Source organism: Aotus nancymaae, unplaced genomic scaffold (assembly GCF_030222135.1).
Source record: "Aotus nancymaae isolate 86718 unplaced genomic scaffold, 86718_ANA_hifiasm-v0.15.2.pri h1tg000033l, whole genome shotgun sequence".
Classification (NCBI taxonomy): Eukaryota; Metazoa; Chordata; class Mammalia; order Primates; family Aotidae; genus Aotus; species Aotus nancymaae.
In genome coordinates, this window is record NW_026988447.1 from 13086190 (window position 1) to 13105954 (window position 19765).

Below are 19765 nucleotides of genomic sequence, written 5' to 3' on the forward strand. Positions count from 1 at the left end.
ATGACAACACATTTTCTACTTTGTGCGTCTAACATTTGCTTATTTGTTAGCACATTGCCTGATTTAGGATCTTTGTTCTTAAAGATCTAAAGCTGGGGCAATATTCATTTCTTCATATTTTCCCTACTTTTTCAATACTTCTCTTACCTCCACCCTAAATGACTTTTTGAACTTGAGGGGAAATAAAGAAAAAACAGGAAAGGGAAGAAAGAGAAAAGGGATAGCAAAACGGAGAAGGAAGGCTGTTTGGAGCAGCAGCAGGGCCTATGGCAGCTGTGAAGGAATATTTTCTATACGCTTATCACCAGTCTGCGGTCCCTTCTTATAGGTCGTACCTGGAGACGTACAGGTTACTTAGGGTGGCTGCAGATGTAGGGTCAGCCTGCATTTTAAGCATGAAGGCCAGATGAATGAACTTGCATTGTTCTTTGTGGAGTCATAACCAGCCCCATTTCTCCTATTCTAATTGATACCTGGCATGGCTCTGGCACTTTATTCAACTCAGAACATGGAAAATCATACTATTTCTAAAGTATTTCCCCATCCTTTCTTAATCCTCAAAACCTAGAGTACAAGGCGTCTCAGAGCTCAGAGCGGGAGAGCCATTTCTGGGTTTGTCTTACCTTCATCCCAAACAACCTTCTATCCTGCCCTCCCTCCCTGTCAACAAGCGCCCCTCTCTGTCTGCATGGCAGCAGCTCTCCCTCTGTCTCTTGCCAAATCTTCTTGCTCCTTGTCCTTTTTCCTCCTCGTTCTGTGCCTCCCTGCCAGAGTAGAAAAAGGAAACAAAAGATGAGGAGGGGGAGGATACATGAGTGAGAAAACCCAGGCTGTTGTGACTTACCAAGGATTTTTGTCAAAGATGAAAGTGTCAAAATGTACCCAATAGAAATGGAAAATGGTGCTTTAAAGTAGGAACATGTGTTTTACTTTAGTAAAGTAAGAATTGCCGAGGATTATTTTCTTCTGTTTCATTTGGTCTCTTTCTTCTCAATTTTAGATGGAGGCAACACAAAATAAACAGTATGGGATCCACTTCTCACTGCTTTAGGTGCTGTATTCCCTTCTAAAACTTAAAAAATTCAGAATTCCCAAACAAATCCAGCCCCGAGTGTCTGGGTTGAGTGCCTGCAGTGCTCTTGTCCTCCTTCAGGCCTCATCCTCTCTGGACTTGATTCAAAGAACCTCCTCCTGACAGTTCTCCCTCTTTCCACCCTGCTGCCCTTTAGTCTGTTCTGAACACCGCAGCCAGAGCAGTGTTAACATCTCGGTGAAATCAGGCCACTCCTGCTTAAACCCCTCCTGTGGGGAAGAGCCATGGTCCTTCCGGAGATCTGCAGAAGTCCCTGTGACCCACTCCTGCCTCTCTGATCTGAGCCCTTCCTGCTTCCTTGCTGCAGCTGAGCAGGCCAGAGAGGCACACCGGGCTCCTGCCTCAGGGCCTTTTGGCTCTGCTCTTTCCTCTGCCTATCACCCTTTCCTTTCAGGTAACTGAAGTCTAGTTACCTGAAGTCATGTGGGTTGGTCTGCATGCCAGTGGTACCTTCCTAGCGAGGGCTTCATGAGGGCATCGCCCGCCCATGCTTCCTCACACCTTCTTCTTAGCACTTACCAGCATTCATTTAAAAATTATCTTAGGGATAAAAGTGATTTTGATTTCTTTTTAGACATCAGGACAACTTCCCTTGAATATATTTGGCCTCTACTATGAAATTTTTGCCTCACAGTTGCCGTTAGTGGACATCTCATTCCATGCTTAAGAACCAGCAGTGAAGTATACATACCATGCTATTACATATGAATTCATATATCAAGGTTGAAAATAAAATGAATATATACATGTGTTTGTGAGTGTGCATGTGTGTGTGTATGTAGGTATACATAGTCCTTTGAAATGACAAAATGTGTATATGTTCAAATTGTATTGTTTCACATCTATTCTAGGGTCATTGTCAATTATTCTACATCCCAGTGTTCAGCACAAACTCATTTGTAATCACTGCTCATTCATCCACCAGGGTGGGCTAAGTGCCCAAGCCTTTGTTCGTGTGGACCTGGAGGACGTGAATGATAATCATCCCGTGTTTAACCCATCAACCTATGTGACAAGTATCAGTGGTCAGACCCAGCCAGGCTCTGAGATCATCAATGTTCTCGCCACTGATCGGGACTCTGGGATATATGGGACAGTGGCTTATGAGCTTATTCCAGGAGATGTGTCATCCCATTTTATCATTGACTCCACCACAGGTATGTGAACTTGGAACAATTTTTATCCTTTGGATGTAGAGTTTCTGCTTAACTACTTAACAACCAGAAAATTAGAAAAAGTTACATTTTTTTCAGTAACAGGGGTGTTGCAGGACTCACTTAACCTTCCAGCAGGCACTGAAGTATATTGAAAAGGGCTGAGGCTTTGTGGTTAGGTTAGACCTGGATCTGAGTCCCAGCTTTGCCTACTACTGATCTTGTGGTCTTTATTGGTTTCAGTGTCCTTACCTTAAACATAGTGTTACCGGGCTCTGTGGCTGACTCCTGTAGTCACAGCTACTTGGGAGGCAGAGGTGGGAGGATGGCTTGAGGTCAGGAGTCTGAGGCTGCAGTGAGCTATGAAGCTATGATCAGGCCACTGTCCTCCAGCCTGGGTGACAGAGCAAAACCCTGTCTCCAAAAAAGCAAAAAAAAAAAAAAAAAAAAAAAAAAAAAAAAAAAATATATATATATATATATATATATATATATATGACACTGATAATACCTATGTTGCAAAGTTTTTGTGAGAGAACTAAAGGCAGTAATTTATGTAGAAATAGTCAGCCAGTATTTATTTACCTTGCAAATGTTAATTTCCCTTTATTGTATGATCATGCCATCTGAGAGTGACTTGGGGGTGACTGAGTCTCATTTTGGTGTATTAATAGCTAAGATTAGGGCAAAGAGATTTGTACAGGCATCCAAAGTAGATCCTTTTCTCTGTACTAGGTCTGGCATTCCCTTAGTCTCTTTGGGTTTTAGTTTCCCTGTTTTTAAAATGATACCTAAAGCTCCTTTTAGTTCTCTATGATGGCAATTGAATATCTACCAAAAAAGCCCAGTGGACAAGCTGTCTTTTAGAAATAATAAATATTTAAGAAATTACCTTCCATGTTGTATTCATTAGCTTGTTGCTAACAAAATAATGGTTTAAATATTTGATTATAAGAAAATTAAAAAATTTTAAATATATAATATGACATTACAATACTTTTGAGATGCATAGAGATACTCTGGTCACAAAATGAAGGTGCAAAAAAAGAAAGAAAAAAAAGAAACCTTTTCTTTTGCATTATTTTCACCTGATCCAAACAATGGGTAGAATGTGTTTCTGTTGTAATGATAATGATAATGTCAGATGCTACACTAGACATTTTCTGTGCATTGTCTTACTGGATCTTCACAACATGCTTTGTAATAGCCGTATACGGTAGAAACAAATGATAATTTACACAGGAAATCCATGTGAATGTGCCCTCTCACCCAGCCCCATTAGGTAGAGAGCTGCTGCTTCTGCCTGGAAACTATGCTTTGTCTGGCTTGTGCAACGGGCCGGGAATTAGTTGTTTATACTGGCAGTCTTTTTGAGGCAAAATTTTCCTTGCTCAAAATAATACACTGATGTGGTCCTTTTAACATTTCAAAGATCAGAAGAAAATGCTTTTGTAGGAAATTAGTCTGTTTATCTGAGCTTTTTCAAAATTCATCTTAACTGAGGACTTAACTGCCCGTCAAATCGTCAGGCCCTCTAGGGCACTAGCAATGCCAAAAATATACAGGTCAGCCAGGATATAAAAGCATTTCACAGATTGTTTTAAAAAGACATTAACACACTCATCATTCGGTTTCCCCTGGAAGATCAGCAAAAATGAGCTACACTGTATTCTGTTTTTAGACGAGACCTCTGTTGCTGTCCTGGCCGAAGCCAGACTCATGCTTCCCTTCCTGGCAGCAACTATAGCACAAATGCCATTGTTAATCATGGAAAGCGCTTTATGTGGGTCATTATCTTAGGGAAGTTTCATGGAATTTTATTTTTAAGCAAAGACCAAATTTATAATGGAAATAGCCTTGGGTTGTTATTGTTGGCAGTTTTGATGCCCGTGTATTTAGATTGAAGACATTTCTCAGTCAAATAGTGCTTGGAATTTGGTCACACTTAATCATAACTCATGAGAAATTCATGAGGCCTGGTAGTGCTTTACTTTACCCTTTGGAAGAGAATGAAAAAGCATCGTGACTAGCTATGGGAAAAAGTGTTCCTTTGAACAGGCAGTCTCCAAGTTGAATGGTTGAGTTCTGAAAGTTCATTTGTTGGTTGACAGCAACTGAGACCACATTGTATGTAATTGTGGTGTACAAGGTGATGTTTTGATATATGTATATTGGGAAGTGATTAAATCAAGCTGGTTAACATACCCATCACCTCTCACACTTAGAATTTTTTGTGGTGAGAATATTTAAGATCTACTCTCTTAGCAATTTTCAAGTACAGAATACATTATTATTAATACATTATCATTGATGTATTAGAATACATTATTATTAACGCTATACAGTAGATCTTCAGAACTTACTCATCCTATCTAACCGAAACTTCGTACCCTTTGGCCAACATCTCCAATTACCCCAGCTCTTGGCAACCACCATTCTATGAGCTCAGTATTTTTGTTTTAAAACTGTTTCTCTGTTTCAATGAGTTCAATATCTTTACATGCCACATGTAAAAGTGAGATCATGCAGTAGTTGTCTTTCTGTGCTTGGCTTTTTTCATTTAGCAAAATGTCCTTGAGGTTCATCCATGATGTCACAAATGACAGGCAGTCCTGTTTTAAGGCTGAATAGTACTCTATTGTGTATATATACCACATTTTCATTATCCATTGTGGATGGACACTTTGGTTGATTCTATATCTTGGCTATTGCGAATAATGCTGCAATGAACATTCTAATGCAAATATATCTTTGACATACTGATTGTTTTTTCATTGGATATGTACCCAGAAGTAGACTTTCTGGATCATATGGTAGTTCTACTTTTAACTTTTAAAGGAAACTCCATACTGTTTTTCATAATGGCTGTAACACATTTTCTATATAAGGATGTTCTCATCCTTATACACAGTTGACTCTTGAACAATGCAGAGGGTAGAGATTCTGACCCTCCACATAGTTGAAAATTTGTGCATAACTTTTGACTCCCCCAGAACTTAACTGCTAATAGCCTATTATTGATTGAAAGCCTTACTCGTAACATAAATAGTGGGTTAACACATATTTTGTGTGTTTTAGGTTTTATATACTATATTCTTAAAGTTAGCTAGAGAAGGGAAGTTGTTATTAAGGAAATTATAAAGAAGAGAAAATATATTTACTATTCATTAAGTTAAAGGTCTTCATCCTCATCTTCATGTTGAGATGGCTGAGGAGGAGGAGGAAGGGGAAGGGTTGGTCTTTTGGTCTCGTGGGTAGCGGAGGTGGTAGAGACAGAAGAGGTGGAAGGACAGGCAGGAGAGGTAGGCACAGTTGCAACTGTTATTGAAATGTATCCGTGTATAAGTGGACCCATGCAGTTCAAATCCATGTTGTTCAAGGCTCAACTGTAGTCTTCCTCTTCTGGATATTTTCTTTCAGGAACCTACATAAAGCTGGAATTTCTTGCTTCCATCATATGGCTGATCTCTATAGAGGCTGCTAATGTAGATACAGTCATAAGCAAGTGCCTCTATCATATACTTGTGAAATAAATGAATAAATGACATATAGAAATATTGAAAAAGTAATTTAAATCTTTCCTAGAGCCTCTTAAAAATTGCATGGGAGTTTCATTGATAAATGGAGCAAAATTTTATCTAAAATCCTCTTTCTGAATCACAGCATGGTAAGTGACTCGATGGCCTATCCCCACATTTCCTCAAAACTCTCCCAAGACTTTCTCTCCAGCCTAACTGTGCTAGTACTTTACTTTTTCTTACTTCCCTTTGTCGGTGGATTTATTCTGTTCTCTTCCAGAAAAACTGCCTGCCCTTGACAATGGGAGTTTTCAAACTAGTCTTAGCACCTTTCAATTGTCCTCCTTCCTTTTTAACTTAAGTTCTTATATAGGCAGGTTGAGATGTTATAGCATATGAGGAGAATATTGAGAATTGATGAGCCCATTTATACATTGTTACTTCTTCTTGAATTACTCTAGAATTCTCTCTTAGAGATATTCATTTGCTTGCTGGTTCATTCATTCTTTCATTTTGATGATTTCTCTATTAAACATGCTATTTGATAAACTTACATGCTTTCTGATATAGGTTTGTGTTTTCCTGCAGACAAAAGAGTTCTCATTGATCTGTTATGCCACAACCAAGACTCATGCATTAAAAATAGAGCTCTTTGACTTACTGTGTTCTTCTGCTATGAAAAATGTTTTGGAGAAAACTAGAAGGGGGTGTGGCAATGTCATGGTTGTTTTCTCTTGTGGGTTTATCTTCCTGTTCTGTTTCTGGTTTTCTGGGTTTGTTGTTGGTTCAAAGAATATTTTTGTAAAATGTGTTTAGGCGCCAGGAGAGAGATACTGAGTTGAGCCTTCATTTCTCTTATTCTTAGTTCACTGGGTTTCTTTGATGTGGGCACAAGGCAGACCACACTGTTTTGAGTTTTAAAGGGAAGAAACACAAGAGGCTTATTTATTAATAGCTCTTTTTTCATGTATTTTTAATCCCATTTTGTGAATTATATGTAGATTTCTTCCTCCATTGTTTGAAGTGCTCTCTTTAGTAACATGAAGAGAGCAGTTCTTTAGCTTTGGGGTTTGTCCTATTTATTTTGTAGTTTTATAATGGAAGAAACTACTTTTTTTTTCAACATTTATTTTAGATTCAGGGGATACATGTGCAGGTTAGTTACCTGGGTATATTGCATAATGCTAAGGTTTGAGGTTTGGGGAATTCAGATCATATTAAGGCAACAGATAGGTTTCAAGCTTTTGGGTTGGTCATTTATTGTTATCCCAAAATATCTCTTTTATTAGGGCAACCTTTGGTTAAATCATGTGATTTATCTCTTTTTTTATAGAAGCATGTTAATGACATAAACACAAATCAATAAAGGTCATAAACAGAATGTAGCTTATGTATTCAATGAAAAAATGGAAGCCAGTTCATCTGTTCAATACATATTTATTCAGTGCTTTTTATGTTGCAGGCAGTGTTCTAGGTGTTTGGGATACATCAGTGAATAAAACAGACAAGAATCCCTGCTTTTGTAGCGCTTATAGCAACAAGCTTATGTTTCCTGTCTTTTGTCTGTTCCATGTTTAGTTGTGGTGTACACAAAATCCAATTTTAGCACTACAGAAAAACAAGTAATTAAAAGGACATCAAACTGCCAGACAAGAGTAGCTGTGCGTCAGTGTTTAGTTGTAATCTTTTGTTTGTATCGGGTGTGTGGATTTTAACATGGACTGTAAGTAATGTAGTACAGACTCATTTTCTGTATTTCAAGGCAGATTCTTTTCCAATGTTAGTTTTATGCTCAGATTTTATACCATGTAATGATTCTTGTAGTTCTTCACGGATGCCACCTTCCTACATTTAATATTGAACATTCTGGCATATAGTTAATAAATTAATACCACACTTCATTTCATAAGGGATGTGAGCCTGTTCCTGCCAAATAAATGATGACTTTCTTTTATTTGCAAGACAGATCCTAAAATTAATCATGAGCACCTAATCAGTGTGTGTCACTTTCATAGGAAACAAAAGCATGTTAGAGAATTTCTTTATTAGCCTTTCTAGTACCAGATCACAGACTCATAAAGACGGGAAAAACCTTAAAAGTAAGCTGCCTCATTTAGTGGAGGAAGAAATTGAGGCTGGAAGGGGTTTGGTGACTTATCTAAAGGGTACACTGTTAGTGATGATGGAATTGAATTTGAACCCCATTCTAGACCTGTTATCTGCTTCTGTGCTTCTCTGTCTTAGATAATAATACTTTTCAGTGTCTTTTCCATATGTGGTATTGCTTATTTGAGTCTTATATTAGTTACATGGGATAAACAAGGTGAATATTTTTATGTTCATCTGCAGATTAAGAGACTGAAGACTCTGAAAGTCTTAGTTACTCAGAGACACAGTAGTAGACCTGACACTTGAGTTTACTTCTTGCCTTTCCATTTCAAGACTTGTTTCAGTATTATGACTTACAAAAACACTAAAGATGAAGCTAAGATAAATATAAATTCTATTGATTCAACTAAATAGGATAGAAAAATGATCTCTCATTGTGACAGGAATTTCTATATATGAGACTACCTAAACACCAAATTATCCATTGAATTTTATTTACTGTTTCCCATTGAATAAGTAGAACTCAGTGGACTTTTCCAAAACAGGTACATTTTTCTTAAATTTTAAAAAAATTCTCAATATGCGATAGAATTTGAAATCCATTCTAGCTCTTTCAGCCAGCACAACTTAGTCACCAAGATTTGTGTGCAAAATAAAGAGCACAATGTAATCTATTTGGTGACTCCGTTTTGTATTCTCACAAACTGAATATAGGAGAGACTTTACAAATATCTACAACTAATAAGAAATTGGTGTTGATATCCTGTAGTTTTTGGTTTGTATATGTTTGTGAGAGAACCTTACTTATAAACCCTGTATCTGTTGAAGGTCATGGTTTTATGCTTATTTTTGTTCTTAACTATTCCATAGCTTACAATTTCAGTAATGATTTACTAATGATTTTCTAATTATGAATTGCTACTTCGGTTAAAAATTATATTTTTTCAGGGTGTTTCATTCTGAAAGTCAGTAGCGCTTAGTAGAAGAGCATGATTTTATATATATATATATATATATACACACACACACACACACACATAACATACATAGGTATATATACATATATATATCTCTTTAAGTTCACTTAGCATTGCATCTGTTCAAAAAATTTTTTATTCCAACAGTTTCCTCTATTTAAATAAAAAGCAACAAGATGAAGAACATAGATAAACATTATGCATTATAATTGGTATGCATAAATCCAAGCAGTCATTAAAATAGAAAATAACTGGTGCTCTGTAAATTAATTAATGACATTTTTTAAAGTTAAAGTTGGTCCCTGCACTGGTGGTTAATGACCATTTGCAAGTGTTGTGAAAAATGTGAGCTAAATAATCACTGTAGTTTAAAGTATTAAGATACAGTGTCACAAATTTTACTCCGACCAATACATAGGCAAAGAGAGCTATTCAGTTTATTTATGATTTTATGATTTATTTTTTTTACTTATTATTGATAAATAATATGAATTATTATGATTCATGCATATATTATATATGCATATTTATATATAGTAAATAATAAAAAATATGGGAGTTACATGTTTTCTGGCCACTCAACTTCCAATAGATAGCTTAGTTTATTTAAGAACGTCAGATTCAAATATACAATTACTAGTCAGTTATACTCAATAAAGCTGAAAAAAACAATGTTAGATTCAAGTAAATGGGTTTTCTAGCTCCTCTTTATATACAACTGTTTAAAAAAGTGACTGTTTGAAATACTCAGCATATGTAATATAGAAGAACCAGCTTTATCCTAATACTTCCCTCTTACTCTAAGTGATGAATGTTCATTCAGAGAAATTTACTGAACCTAGTGTGCATGCCTGACATTTGCCTTTCTTTGTCTCACTTTTCTTAGACTCATAAGCCACTCCTTGGGTCTACATGTTTTTCAAAGATATTTTAATATTTCAGGTACAGTCAAGTTTGTAGGCCATGAGTCACTATCTTATGAAGGTGCCTGTGTTTGTCTTTCATGAAAAATAAATGCTAAGTGCAAACTCCGTGTATTGATTACAATAACTTTTGCAAGTAGTGCAGGGCTTCCAAAGAGAGTGCTGGAAAATCTAAAACAGTCAAACAAGGGAGCATGAATAAGATGGAACTTGGGTGCAACCTTGCAGGATAGCTCAGATTTGGATAAGCAAGTTGGGGAAGAATAGATAGATTCCAGAGAGGCAAACAACATACATGAAGATGGAAATTATTAAGCATTTGTAATGAGAAATGAAAATTTAAGTTTGGACTGGGAAACTAAGATATATACAAATTCTACATTCCACACATTCCACAGATACTAGACTTTATGTAAGATTTACAAAGGAGATCCACCTTGTCAAAAGTATAAAAGGTTGATAATTTGGAGAGAGCTGCTGTTGATTTGTGGGTACCAGATGGGGTACCTGCACCTTGCTAACTACTCAGAGAACCTTCTATGTGTTCCCTGCATTTTGTTGGCTAACTGTAGACTTATGTCTGATTCTAACCTGAGAAAACTGAAGAAAGGAATATCTGACAGAATAAAGGAGAGGTTTCTGAAGTGGAGACACGCTACATTCCAGGAGTTTGTAAGGGCAAAGAGTATTTATTTTTTTCTTCTGAATATGGATTATTTGTGAGGGAGAGCTAGTCTAGAGTTGTTTTCAGGCCATGTCCTCAAAGGGCCATACCGCAAGCGATCAGCAACTATCTGGGACCAGTGGCATGGACAGTAAGAAGAATTTACCAAGACAGCTGTAGATAAAGAAAGGCAGAATTATTTAAGAAAATATGAAAATACATTGAAAGAGTGCAATGGGCAGGTCAGTAAGAAAGGAGCTGACTGTAAGGAGACAAAAGCTTGCTGGGGATTTTATAAGATGATGCTAGTGTGATACGCTGAAGAGGGCTTTGTGCAGTACTGATAACACGAATGTTGCAGTGAGCTAACCTGTGCTTTTCTATCATCCAAGGGTCTGGTGATAGCTGGGCTCAGGAAGGTTGTGAGTTATTTGCACAAGAGTGCTATGTGTCCTGGACCACGAAGAGAAGCAGACTTATAGCTTGCCTGCTTTTTCTTGTTCCTTCCAGCCTGGCTCCTTCTCCCTAATTAGGACTGTATATTCCAGAGGTAGAAATTCTGAGGACTGTCAACTTTTCAGCAGACAAGGAAGTAATGAACAGTCTAACTAGAGGTGTGTTTACCTCTGCTAAGGCACTTCAAGTAGAGGTTAGCCTTCTCCAAAAAAGCCAGGGTGAGAAGCCTTCACCAAAAGCCCATGAAAGCTGAGTTCAGTGGCTCACACCTGTAATCCTAGCACTTTGGGAGGTTGAGGCAGGCGGATCACGAGGTCAGGAGTTCCAGACCAGCCTGGCCAACATGGTGAAACCCTGTGTCTACTAAAAATACAAAAAAAATAGCCAGGTGTGGTGGCAGGCGCCTGTAATCCTAGCTATTTGGGAAGCTAAGGCAGGAGAATTGCTTGAACTGGGGAGGCAGAGGTTGCAGTGAGCCAAGACCATGCTGTTGCACTGTATTCCAGCCTGGGTGACAGAGTGAGACTCCATCTCAAAAACAAAATATATACACGATGGAATACTATGCAGCCATAAAAAATGATGAGTTCATGTCCTTTGTAGGGACATGGATGAACCTGGAAACCATCATTCTCAGCAAACTGACACAAGAACAGAAAATCAAACATCACATGTTCTCACTCATAGGCGGGTGTTGAACAATGAGAATACATGGACACAGGCAGGGGAGCATCACACACTGGGGTCTGTCAGGGGGAAATAGGGGAGGGACAGCAGGGGTGGGGAGTTGGGGAGAGAGAACATGGGGAGAAATGCCAGATATAGGTGATGGGGAAGAAGGCAGCAAATCACACTGCCACGTGTGTACCTATGCAACAATCTTGCATGTTTTTCACATGTACCCCAAAACCTAAAATGCAATTTAAAAAAAAAAGCCCATGAAAGCACCTATATGACAAGTGAGCTTTAAACAACTCCGCAGGCCAAAGGTTTGTTGATGTTAGATTATTATGCTAGTGCTTGTCAAGAAAGAACATTTCTGGCCCTCCCTCCTCCCCTTCTTCTCCCTTGCCTTAATCCTGCATGATTCAGAGATTTAGTTTAACAAATTGATGAGGAAGAGAAGAGCTACTAGATGAAGGAAAAGAGAAGCCAAGTACTTCTGACCTGAAACCTGTGCCCCTCCAAACTTTAACGTAGCTTAGAGTTTGGATTAGTATGTGGTCCTCTACATTTAATTTTAGCCATGCATTGCTCAAGGATGCAGATACCTGCTGAGAGATACATCATTTGGTGATTTCGTTGTTGTGTGAACATCATAAAGTGTGCTTACGAAGACCCAGATGGCATAGTCCAGTACACACCTAGGGTATATGGTATAGCCTATTGCTCCTAGGCTACAAACCTATATCGCATGTTACTGCATTGACTACTGTAGGCAACTGTTTCACAATGGTAAGTATTTGTATATCTAAACATAGAAAAGGTAGAGTAAAAAGGGAATTTGAAGATTTAAAATGGTGCACCTGTATAGGGCACTGATCATGAATAAAGCTTGCAGGACTGGAAGGTGCTCAGGGTGAGACAGTGAGTGGTGAATGAATGTGAGGACTCAGGACACTCCTGTACACTGTGGACTTTATAAACACTACACTTAGGCTACACTCAATTTATTTAAATTTTTTTCTTCAAAAATAAATTAACCTCAGCTTACTATAACTTTTTAACTTTATAAACTTTAAATATTTTTAATATTTTAAATTTTTGCCTCCTTTGTAGTAACACTTAGCTTGAAAGATAAACAGGGTGTATAGTCATACAAACATATTTCTTCCTTTGTATACTTATTACATAATCTTTTTTCTGTTTTTAATTTTTTTTAAAATTTTTTAAACTTTTTGTTTTAAATGAGACACAAACACACACATTAGCCTAGGCCTACACAGGGTCGAGATCATGAGTACCACTGTCTTCCGCCTCCACATCTTGTCCCGCTGGAAGGCCTTCAGGGTCAGTAACACACATGGAGCTGTCGTCTCCTATGATAGCAATGTATTCTGAAATACCTCCTGGAGGACCTGCCTGAAGCTGTTCTACAATTAACTTCTTTTATCAATAAGTAGAAAACCTCCAAAATAATAAAATGTGTAGTATAGTAAATATATAAACCAGTAATATGGTTATTTATTATCATTATCAAGTATCATATATTTAACTATGTACTTATGTACATAAGCATGTACCTTACTTTTATACAACTGACAGTGCAGTAGGTATTTATAACAGTGCATTGACAACAACAGCACCACAAACACGTGAGTAATGCATTCCATTATGACATTAGGATTGTTATGATATCACTAAGTAACAGGAATTTTTTGGCTCCATTATAATCTTAGGGGACCACCATCATAGGTACTTGGTCCTTTGTTGACCAAAATGTCGTTATGTGTGTAACAGTGTTACCAGAAAGTGGTCCTGGTCTAGATCCCAAGAGAGGGTTCTTGGATCGCACACAAGAATGAATTCAAGGTAAGTCCATAGAGTAAAGTGAAAGAAAGTTGATTAGGAAAGTAAAGGAATAAAAAGGTGGCTACTTCTTAGGCAGAGCAGCCCTGAGGGTGGCTGGTTGGCTATTTTTATGGTTATTTCTCGATTATATGCCAAACAAGGCTTGGATTATTTCTGAGTTTTCTGGGAAAGGGGCAGGAAATTCTCGAAATGAAGGGTTTCTCTTCATTTTAGACTATATAGAGTAACTTCCAGACGTTGCCATGGTATTTGTAAACTGTCATAGTGCTGATGGGAGTGCCTCTTAGCATGCAAATGCATTAGAATTAGTATATACTGAGCAGAGAGGATGACCAGAGGTTGCTTTCATTGCCTTCTTGGTCTTGGTGGGTTTTGGCTTGCTTCTTTATGGCATCCTGTTTATCAGCAGAGTCTCTGTGACCTGTATCTTGTGCAGACCTCCTATTTCATCCCGTGACTAAAAATGCCTGAACTCCTGGGACTGCAGCCCAGTAGGCCTCAGCCTCATGTTACCTAGCCCTTATTCAAGATGGAGTCAATGACCTCTGACATCGGCATTAAATTGAGACTGTTTTGTCCCTGAAAATAACTAAGAATTTTAATTGGTTGATCATGGCTGTAAAGGCATAGGAGCTTCCTAAAGTTTCACTTAGGAGTAGGGGAAAAACAGCTAGCTGCACAAAATTAAAAGCCATTCTGTGATTGCCTGCATGAGCTGTGCTTTGTCATCATTCTTGCTGCATGCATTCATGACAGCAGGAGAGCAGCATGTCTGATGTAAAGAGTAGGAACTGCTGGATGATGGGAGCCGCATTGAGCGGGGTGGATTCTGAAGGAGTTCAAAAGCATGACAGATATGTTTAAATTTGATTATTACTGGAATTAAGGGATGATATAAGGATATTTAGCCTTAGTGTGATATGGTGAAAGAGATATTTAAGGAAAATTATTCTGGCAGCAGTGTCTTAGATGGATTGTAGAACTAGAACATTTGAATAGAAAAACTAATTATAAAACCCATGCATAAAGTAACGAGGGTTGTACTAAAGAGATAGCAATAAAGACAGAGCAAAAGGAACTTAAGGATATTTTAGATGAAAAGAATATGAGTTGTAACTAATTGGATTTATTAATGTAAGGATGAGTCATACATAATTTGATAATTTTAACTAAGATGACTGATGGTCCAGTAGACATCAAGTTTACAAATGCCTTAGGAGAAGTGCCACCTAAAGTACCGACTGTAATTTAAATCAGAGGACAGGGGAAAATACCAAAATAAAGTATTAATCACTGTTAAATCCATGAAAACATAAATAGTTTGAAGGAAAGAGTACATAAAAATTGTCTTCAAGCCGGGAGCAGTGCTTACACCTATAATACTAGCACTTTGGGAGGTGAGGTGGGCGGATGGCTTGAGCCCAGGAATTTGAGGCCAGCCTGGGCAATATGGTGAAATCCTGTCTCCATTAAAAATACAAACGTTAGCCAGGAGTGGTGGCACATGCCTGTAGTCCCAGCTACTCTGGAGGTTGAGGTGGGAGGATTGCTTGAGCCCAGGAGGCAGAGGCTGCAGTGAGCTGAGATTGCACCAGTGTACTCCAGCCTGGGTGACAGAGTGAGATCCTGTCTGAAAAATTAAAACAACAATTTAAAAAATGGTCTTCAAACTTTAGAATATATAATAATTACTGGTGGAGCTTGTTAAAAATGCAATTCCTAGATCCTTTTCCAAACGTAGGAATCAGATGTCTGCGTAATAGCCCAGGATATTCTGTTTTTACAAGTAGCCAAAATGATTTTATTGCAAGTAGTCAGGGGACACTGTTTGAGACCCTCTAGGGAATAGAAGAAAGAGCCTAGTACTTTGCTACAGGAATGCTTAGAAGTCTGAGGAAAAGCCCAGGCGTGGTGGCTCACGCTTGTAATTCCAGCACTTTGGGAGGCCGAGGCAGGCGGATCACAAGGTCAGGAGATCGAGACCATCTAAGCCAACATGGTAAAACTCCATCTCTATTAAAAAACAAAACAAAACAAAAAAAATTTAGCCAGACATGGTGGTGCACACCTGTAATCCCATCTACTTGGGAGGCTCAGGCAAGAGAATCACCTGAGCCTGGAGGCGGAGGTTGCAGTGAGCCGAGATCGCGCCACTGCACTCCAGCCTGGCAACAGAGCGAGACTCCATCTCAAAAATAAATAAAGAAATAAATGAAAGAAGTCTGAGGAGGAAGAAGGACCACTGGGAAAGTCCAAGTTAGGGAAGGCAGAAAAGAAAACGGTAACATAACCAAAGGAAAGAGACAAGGAGCAAGGGGTCATCGCGGATCTGATAGATGACAGGAGTCAGGGAACATGAGGGTGGAGATGACATCCAATTGGATGTCTTTCACCTTCACCCTGTCTGTATTCTTTTGTTTCAAGTTTGCTTCTTATACACAATATATGATTGGATTTATTTTGAAATCCACTCTGATAATGTTTGTCTTTTAACTAGACCATTTTGTCTGTTTGTATTTTCTGAAGTCTTTCCCCTTTTAAATCTGCCATTGGTCCTTGGTCTCATACTGTCATATTTCCTCATTTTGTGTGTGATTTTTTTAAAATTATGGGCTTGGATCTTTATCTGAGAGAATTCTTTGAATCCTGAGATGAAGGTGGGTTTCTCTGGAAGGTATTTAGGTATTCGTGCTTCTTTTGCCCGAGTGTCCTAGGGAAATACTACTTCCTACCATTTTAAACTAAATTCTTGGCTTGAAATTTTTTGCATCATCCTGTATTATGAGTTCAGACTGAAAACTGACGTGAATGCTGGTTTATAGTTAGGAATTCTCAAAGGAAATTTCTACCACCTCTTATTTATCACTGAATTTCAAACCAGACAATTTTATTTGCAATCTACTGGGGATACAAGTAGTTCAATCTACTTGGGAATACAAGTAGTTATTTCTAGTTCATCCTTAAACTGAAACCTGTGTGGACCTAACTTTATTGGACAAAGTCTTCTGAGATTCTCTATTCCCAGTCTATACTTAACCACAAATGGCTTTGATCTTGTCTTCTGCACCCCATGAGTTCCACAAGGTCAGTAAAAGGAAAGAAGGTCTCTAGGATTTCACAAATGTCCTGAGGGCAAAAGCCAAATTCAGTATGCTGCTTATCTTCTAAGTTTCTGACTTAACTTAAACTTTTTGCCTTCTTTATTATCAGTTTATTGAGGCATTTAAGATTATATATTTTTATAATTTATGGAGCACTTGATTTCAGGAGGAAGGTTAGTCAGAGCCCCTAGTGCTAGAAAACAAAACTTTCCTTTAATAATCTTTTCAGCGATGGTCGGTGAGATGGAAATTATCTGTCTGTGTTTGTCTTATTTTATACTTAATTTTACCAATATTACCTGAGGGCCATGAAAGAGGCCCGAAAGGAACCTCTGCATTTACCAGAAATTGGGAATATTTACAAAGAAGACAGGTAAGAGAGTCTTTATCTGGACACTTGACTTTTCTGAAAGGGCAACTAGATTCCAGATTCGACACCTTTTGTGATCGGAGGGGATGGCTACTCATCTCTTCCCAGAAGGCTGAGCTTGCCAGAGGGTGAGGATGAAGCAAGCTGTTGCTTCTTATCATCTCAGCCTTATTGGTTTAGAGAAGCGCCCATATTTAGTTTGGTAGGTTGGGGTGACTTGTGGGGCAGTAGCACTAGTGGGGAACTAGAAATCCTTGAAAGTCCCTATAGAAAATAAAAAGTTAATAGCACAGATAATAATACTAAGCCTTTCATTGCTGGACAAACATGGAGTCCTTCATAATTTGTGTGTGTGCAAGTCTCTCTGTGTGTGTGCATGTGTCTGTGTGTGTGTAGCATTGGTTCATGCTATACTCAGGAGAGTTGGAAGTACCTAGATATAACCGATTAATTGCCTAATATGCATAATTCATAGAAATAGGGAAATGCCTAAAAGCAATCAGTGACTTCATTTAGAGCAGGGGTTCCCAACCCCTGGGTCACTGACTGGTACTGCTCTGTGGCCTGTTAGGAACCAGGCCACACAGTAGGAGGTAAATGAGCCTTACCGCCTGAGCTCTACCTGCTGTCAGATCAGTGGCAGTGTTAGATTCTTTTCTTTTTTTTGAGACAGAATCTTGCTCTGTTGCCATGCTGGAGTGCAGTGGCACGATCTCGGCTTACTACAACCTCCGCCTCCCAGGGTCAAGCGATTCCCCTGCCTCAGCCTCCTGCGTAGCTAGGACTGCAGGTGCATGTCACCACGCCTGGCTAATTTTTTGTATTTTAGTAGAGACAGGGTTTCACCATGTTGGCCAGGATGGTCTTAATCTCCTGACCTTGTGATCCACCAGCCTCAGCCTCCCAAAGTGCTGAAATTACAGGCATGAGCCACCGCGCCCAGCCAGCATTAGATTCTTAGAGGAGCACTAACCCTATTATGAACTATGCATGCAGGAGATCTAGGTTGCGTGCTCCTTATGAGAATCTAACTAATGCCTGATGAGCTGAGGTGGACCACTTTTATCCTGAAACCATTCCCCTGCCACCCCTGTTCTGTGGAAAAATTGTCTTCCATGAAACTGGTCCCTGATGCCAAAAAGATTGGGGACCGCTGATTTGGAGGTTAAATACACTGAATAGCTAAAAACTATTGTATCAATAAGAAGGCATCTTTTCAGAAGAAACTGTTTGTGAAGGCAATATTTTTCAATCTGCTAAACCTACATCATTTATAGATTTCTATTTTCAGTATTTATACCACTAAATATTTTTGTAATTTTTTATTGCAGTTGCATTAATTCTGTAATTTTTAACTGTATTATAAAAATAGCAAGTATTTGAATATGCTTTCCAGACTATAACCCCCTCCAAATTTTGCCCACATGCCTCCTCTTTACACTCCCATTGAGAACCTGTAGTGTAATCACTTATTAGCATTTCCTGACAAGAGGACCACCTTTTGGTACATACTTTATTGGCGTCACTTAAAAGCTTTTCCTTCAGTTGCCCTTTTGTTTCCCCTGATGTCCACCATTCCCCAAATCCTTCTGCTTCTTGTTGGTCATGCTGAACATAAGACAAACCCATCACAAGTGCCATTGTCTAAACATAAGACAGACAAACCCATCACGAGTGCCATTGTCTAAAATGCCATTGCCATTTTCATCACTAGAAGGCAGTTTCCTTAACATAGCTTTTATGTCAGTAAAACCGAACAAGAACCTCCTGAAGGCATGGCCAATGGGTGTCCCTCTTCCTGAACTTCTGGCCATGCCTTCTTTTTCTGCATTTTTCCTGAGGTCTGACTTCTCAGATAATTTTAGAAACTTTGCATTTTTGTAAAGCTCATATTTTTAACAGACACTAACCTATTACTTTTGGTGAAAATAAAGGTCAAAATAATATTAAAAGGATTTTCTGACATTTTCTACCTAAAGTTAATATTGATAAATTTACTTTCCAATATACAAAACACATGTGATTATACCTTTTGTGATGAGATTGATAGTAAAAAAAAAAAAGGTGGTGTCACCTGAAAATCACAATTACAAAATTCCATACCTTTTTCTAGTTAAAGTTCTGAATTTTACTTATATATAGATGTACAAATTGTTGCTGTGCAGTTATGGACACATAGGTTGGCTTTAGAATAAAAACAAATATCTAAGATTTAGAAGATACCAAGTAGCAGGTATTTAGCATTACCCTTACCGAAGCAATGTCACTGTAAGCCAAGGTCTTGCTTCTGTTTCGTGTGTCTGGGAACCAGTGTGTGCACATGACTCAAATCAGCCTCAGAAAGTAGTCAAGTGGCAAAGCATAGACGTACAATTTCACCTTCAAGTTGAAAACAAAAACTATAGATATTCACAGATGGTGCTTTAGTTATGTAGTTCTTTCTGGAGAGATGTTTTCCAATGATTTATTTGTTTTTGGTGCTAGTTGTTAAGTGTATTATCTAAGTTTTTGAATGTGATGAGATCTTTCATGTTAAGATAATTAAAATCAAAGAAATTCAGTGTAAAATGTCTTAGAAGAACAACTTTTTCAGAAAGTTATTGAATAGTCGCCATGTGCACATGCTATAGTTCTTTCTTTACTTGTCCTGTCAGCTGAGTTCCTCAGAGCTCCGTAAGGTTAAGCCTATGTGTTTCCCTGCGTTTCCTATGAAGAAGCAGATACCGAGTGAAGTTTTGTGATTTCTATCAAGTAACATCAGTAGGTGGAGCAGCCAGGACCTGCTCACCTTATGAAAATAGAAAACTTCAAATGACTAGATTCCAGACTCTGAGACAGAATCAAGACTGTAGAATGAAAGTAAGGAAG

At 38.3% G+C, this 19765-nt stretch overlaps 1 protein-coding gene across 1 annotated transcript in view; it reads left to right on the top strand.

Moving 5' to 3' along the window:
* Positions 1-19765, top strand: part of DCHS2 (dachsous cadherin-related 2) — a 270255-nt gene that overhangs the window by 129379 nt on the left and 121111 nt on the right. The window contains exon 3 of the mRNA XM_021666706.2: positions 2019-2250. Within this exon, the coding sequence (XP_021522381.2) occupies positions 2019-2250 (232 nt within the window). The remainder of the gene's footprint in view (positions 1-2018; positions 2251-19765) is intronic.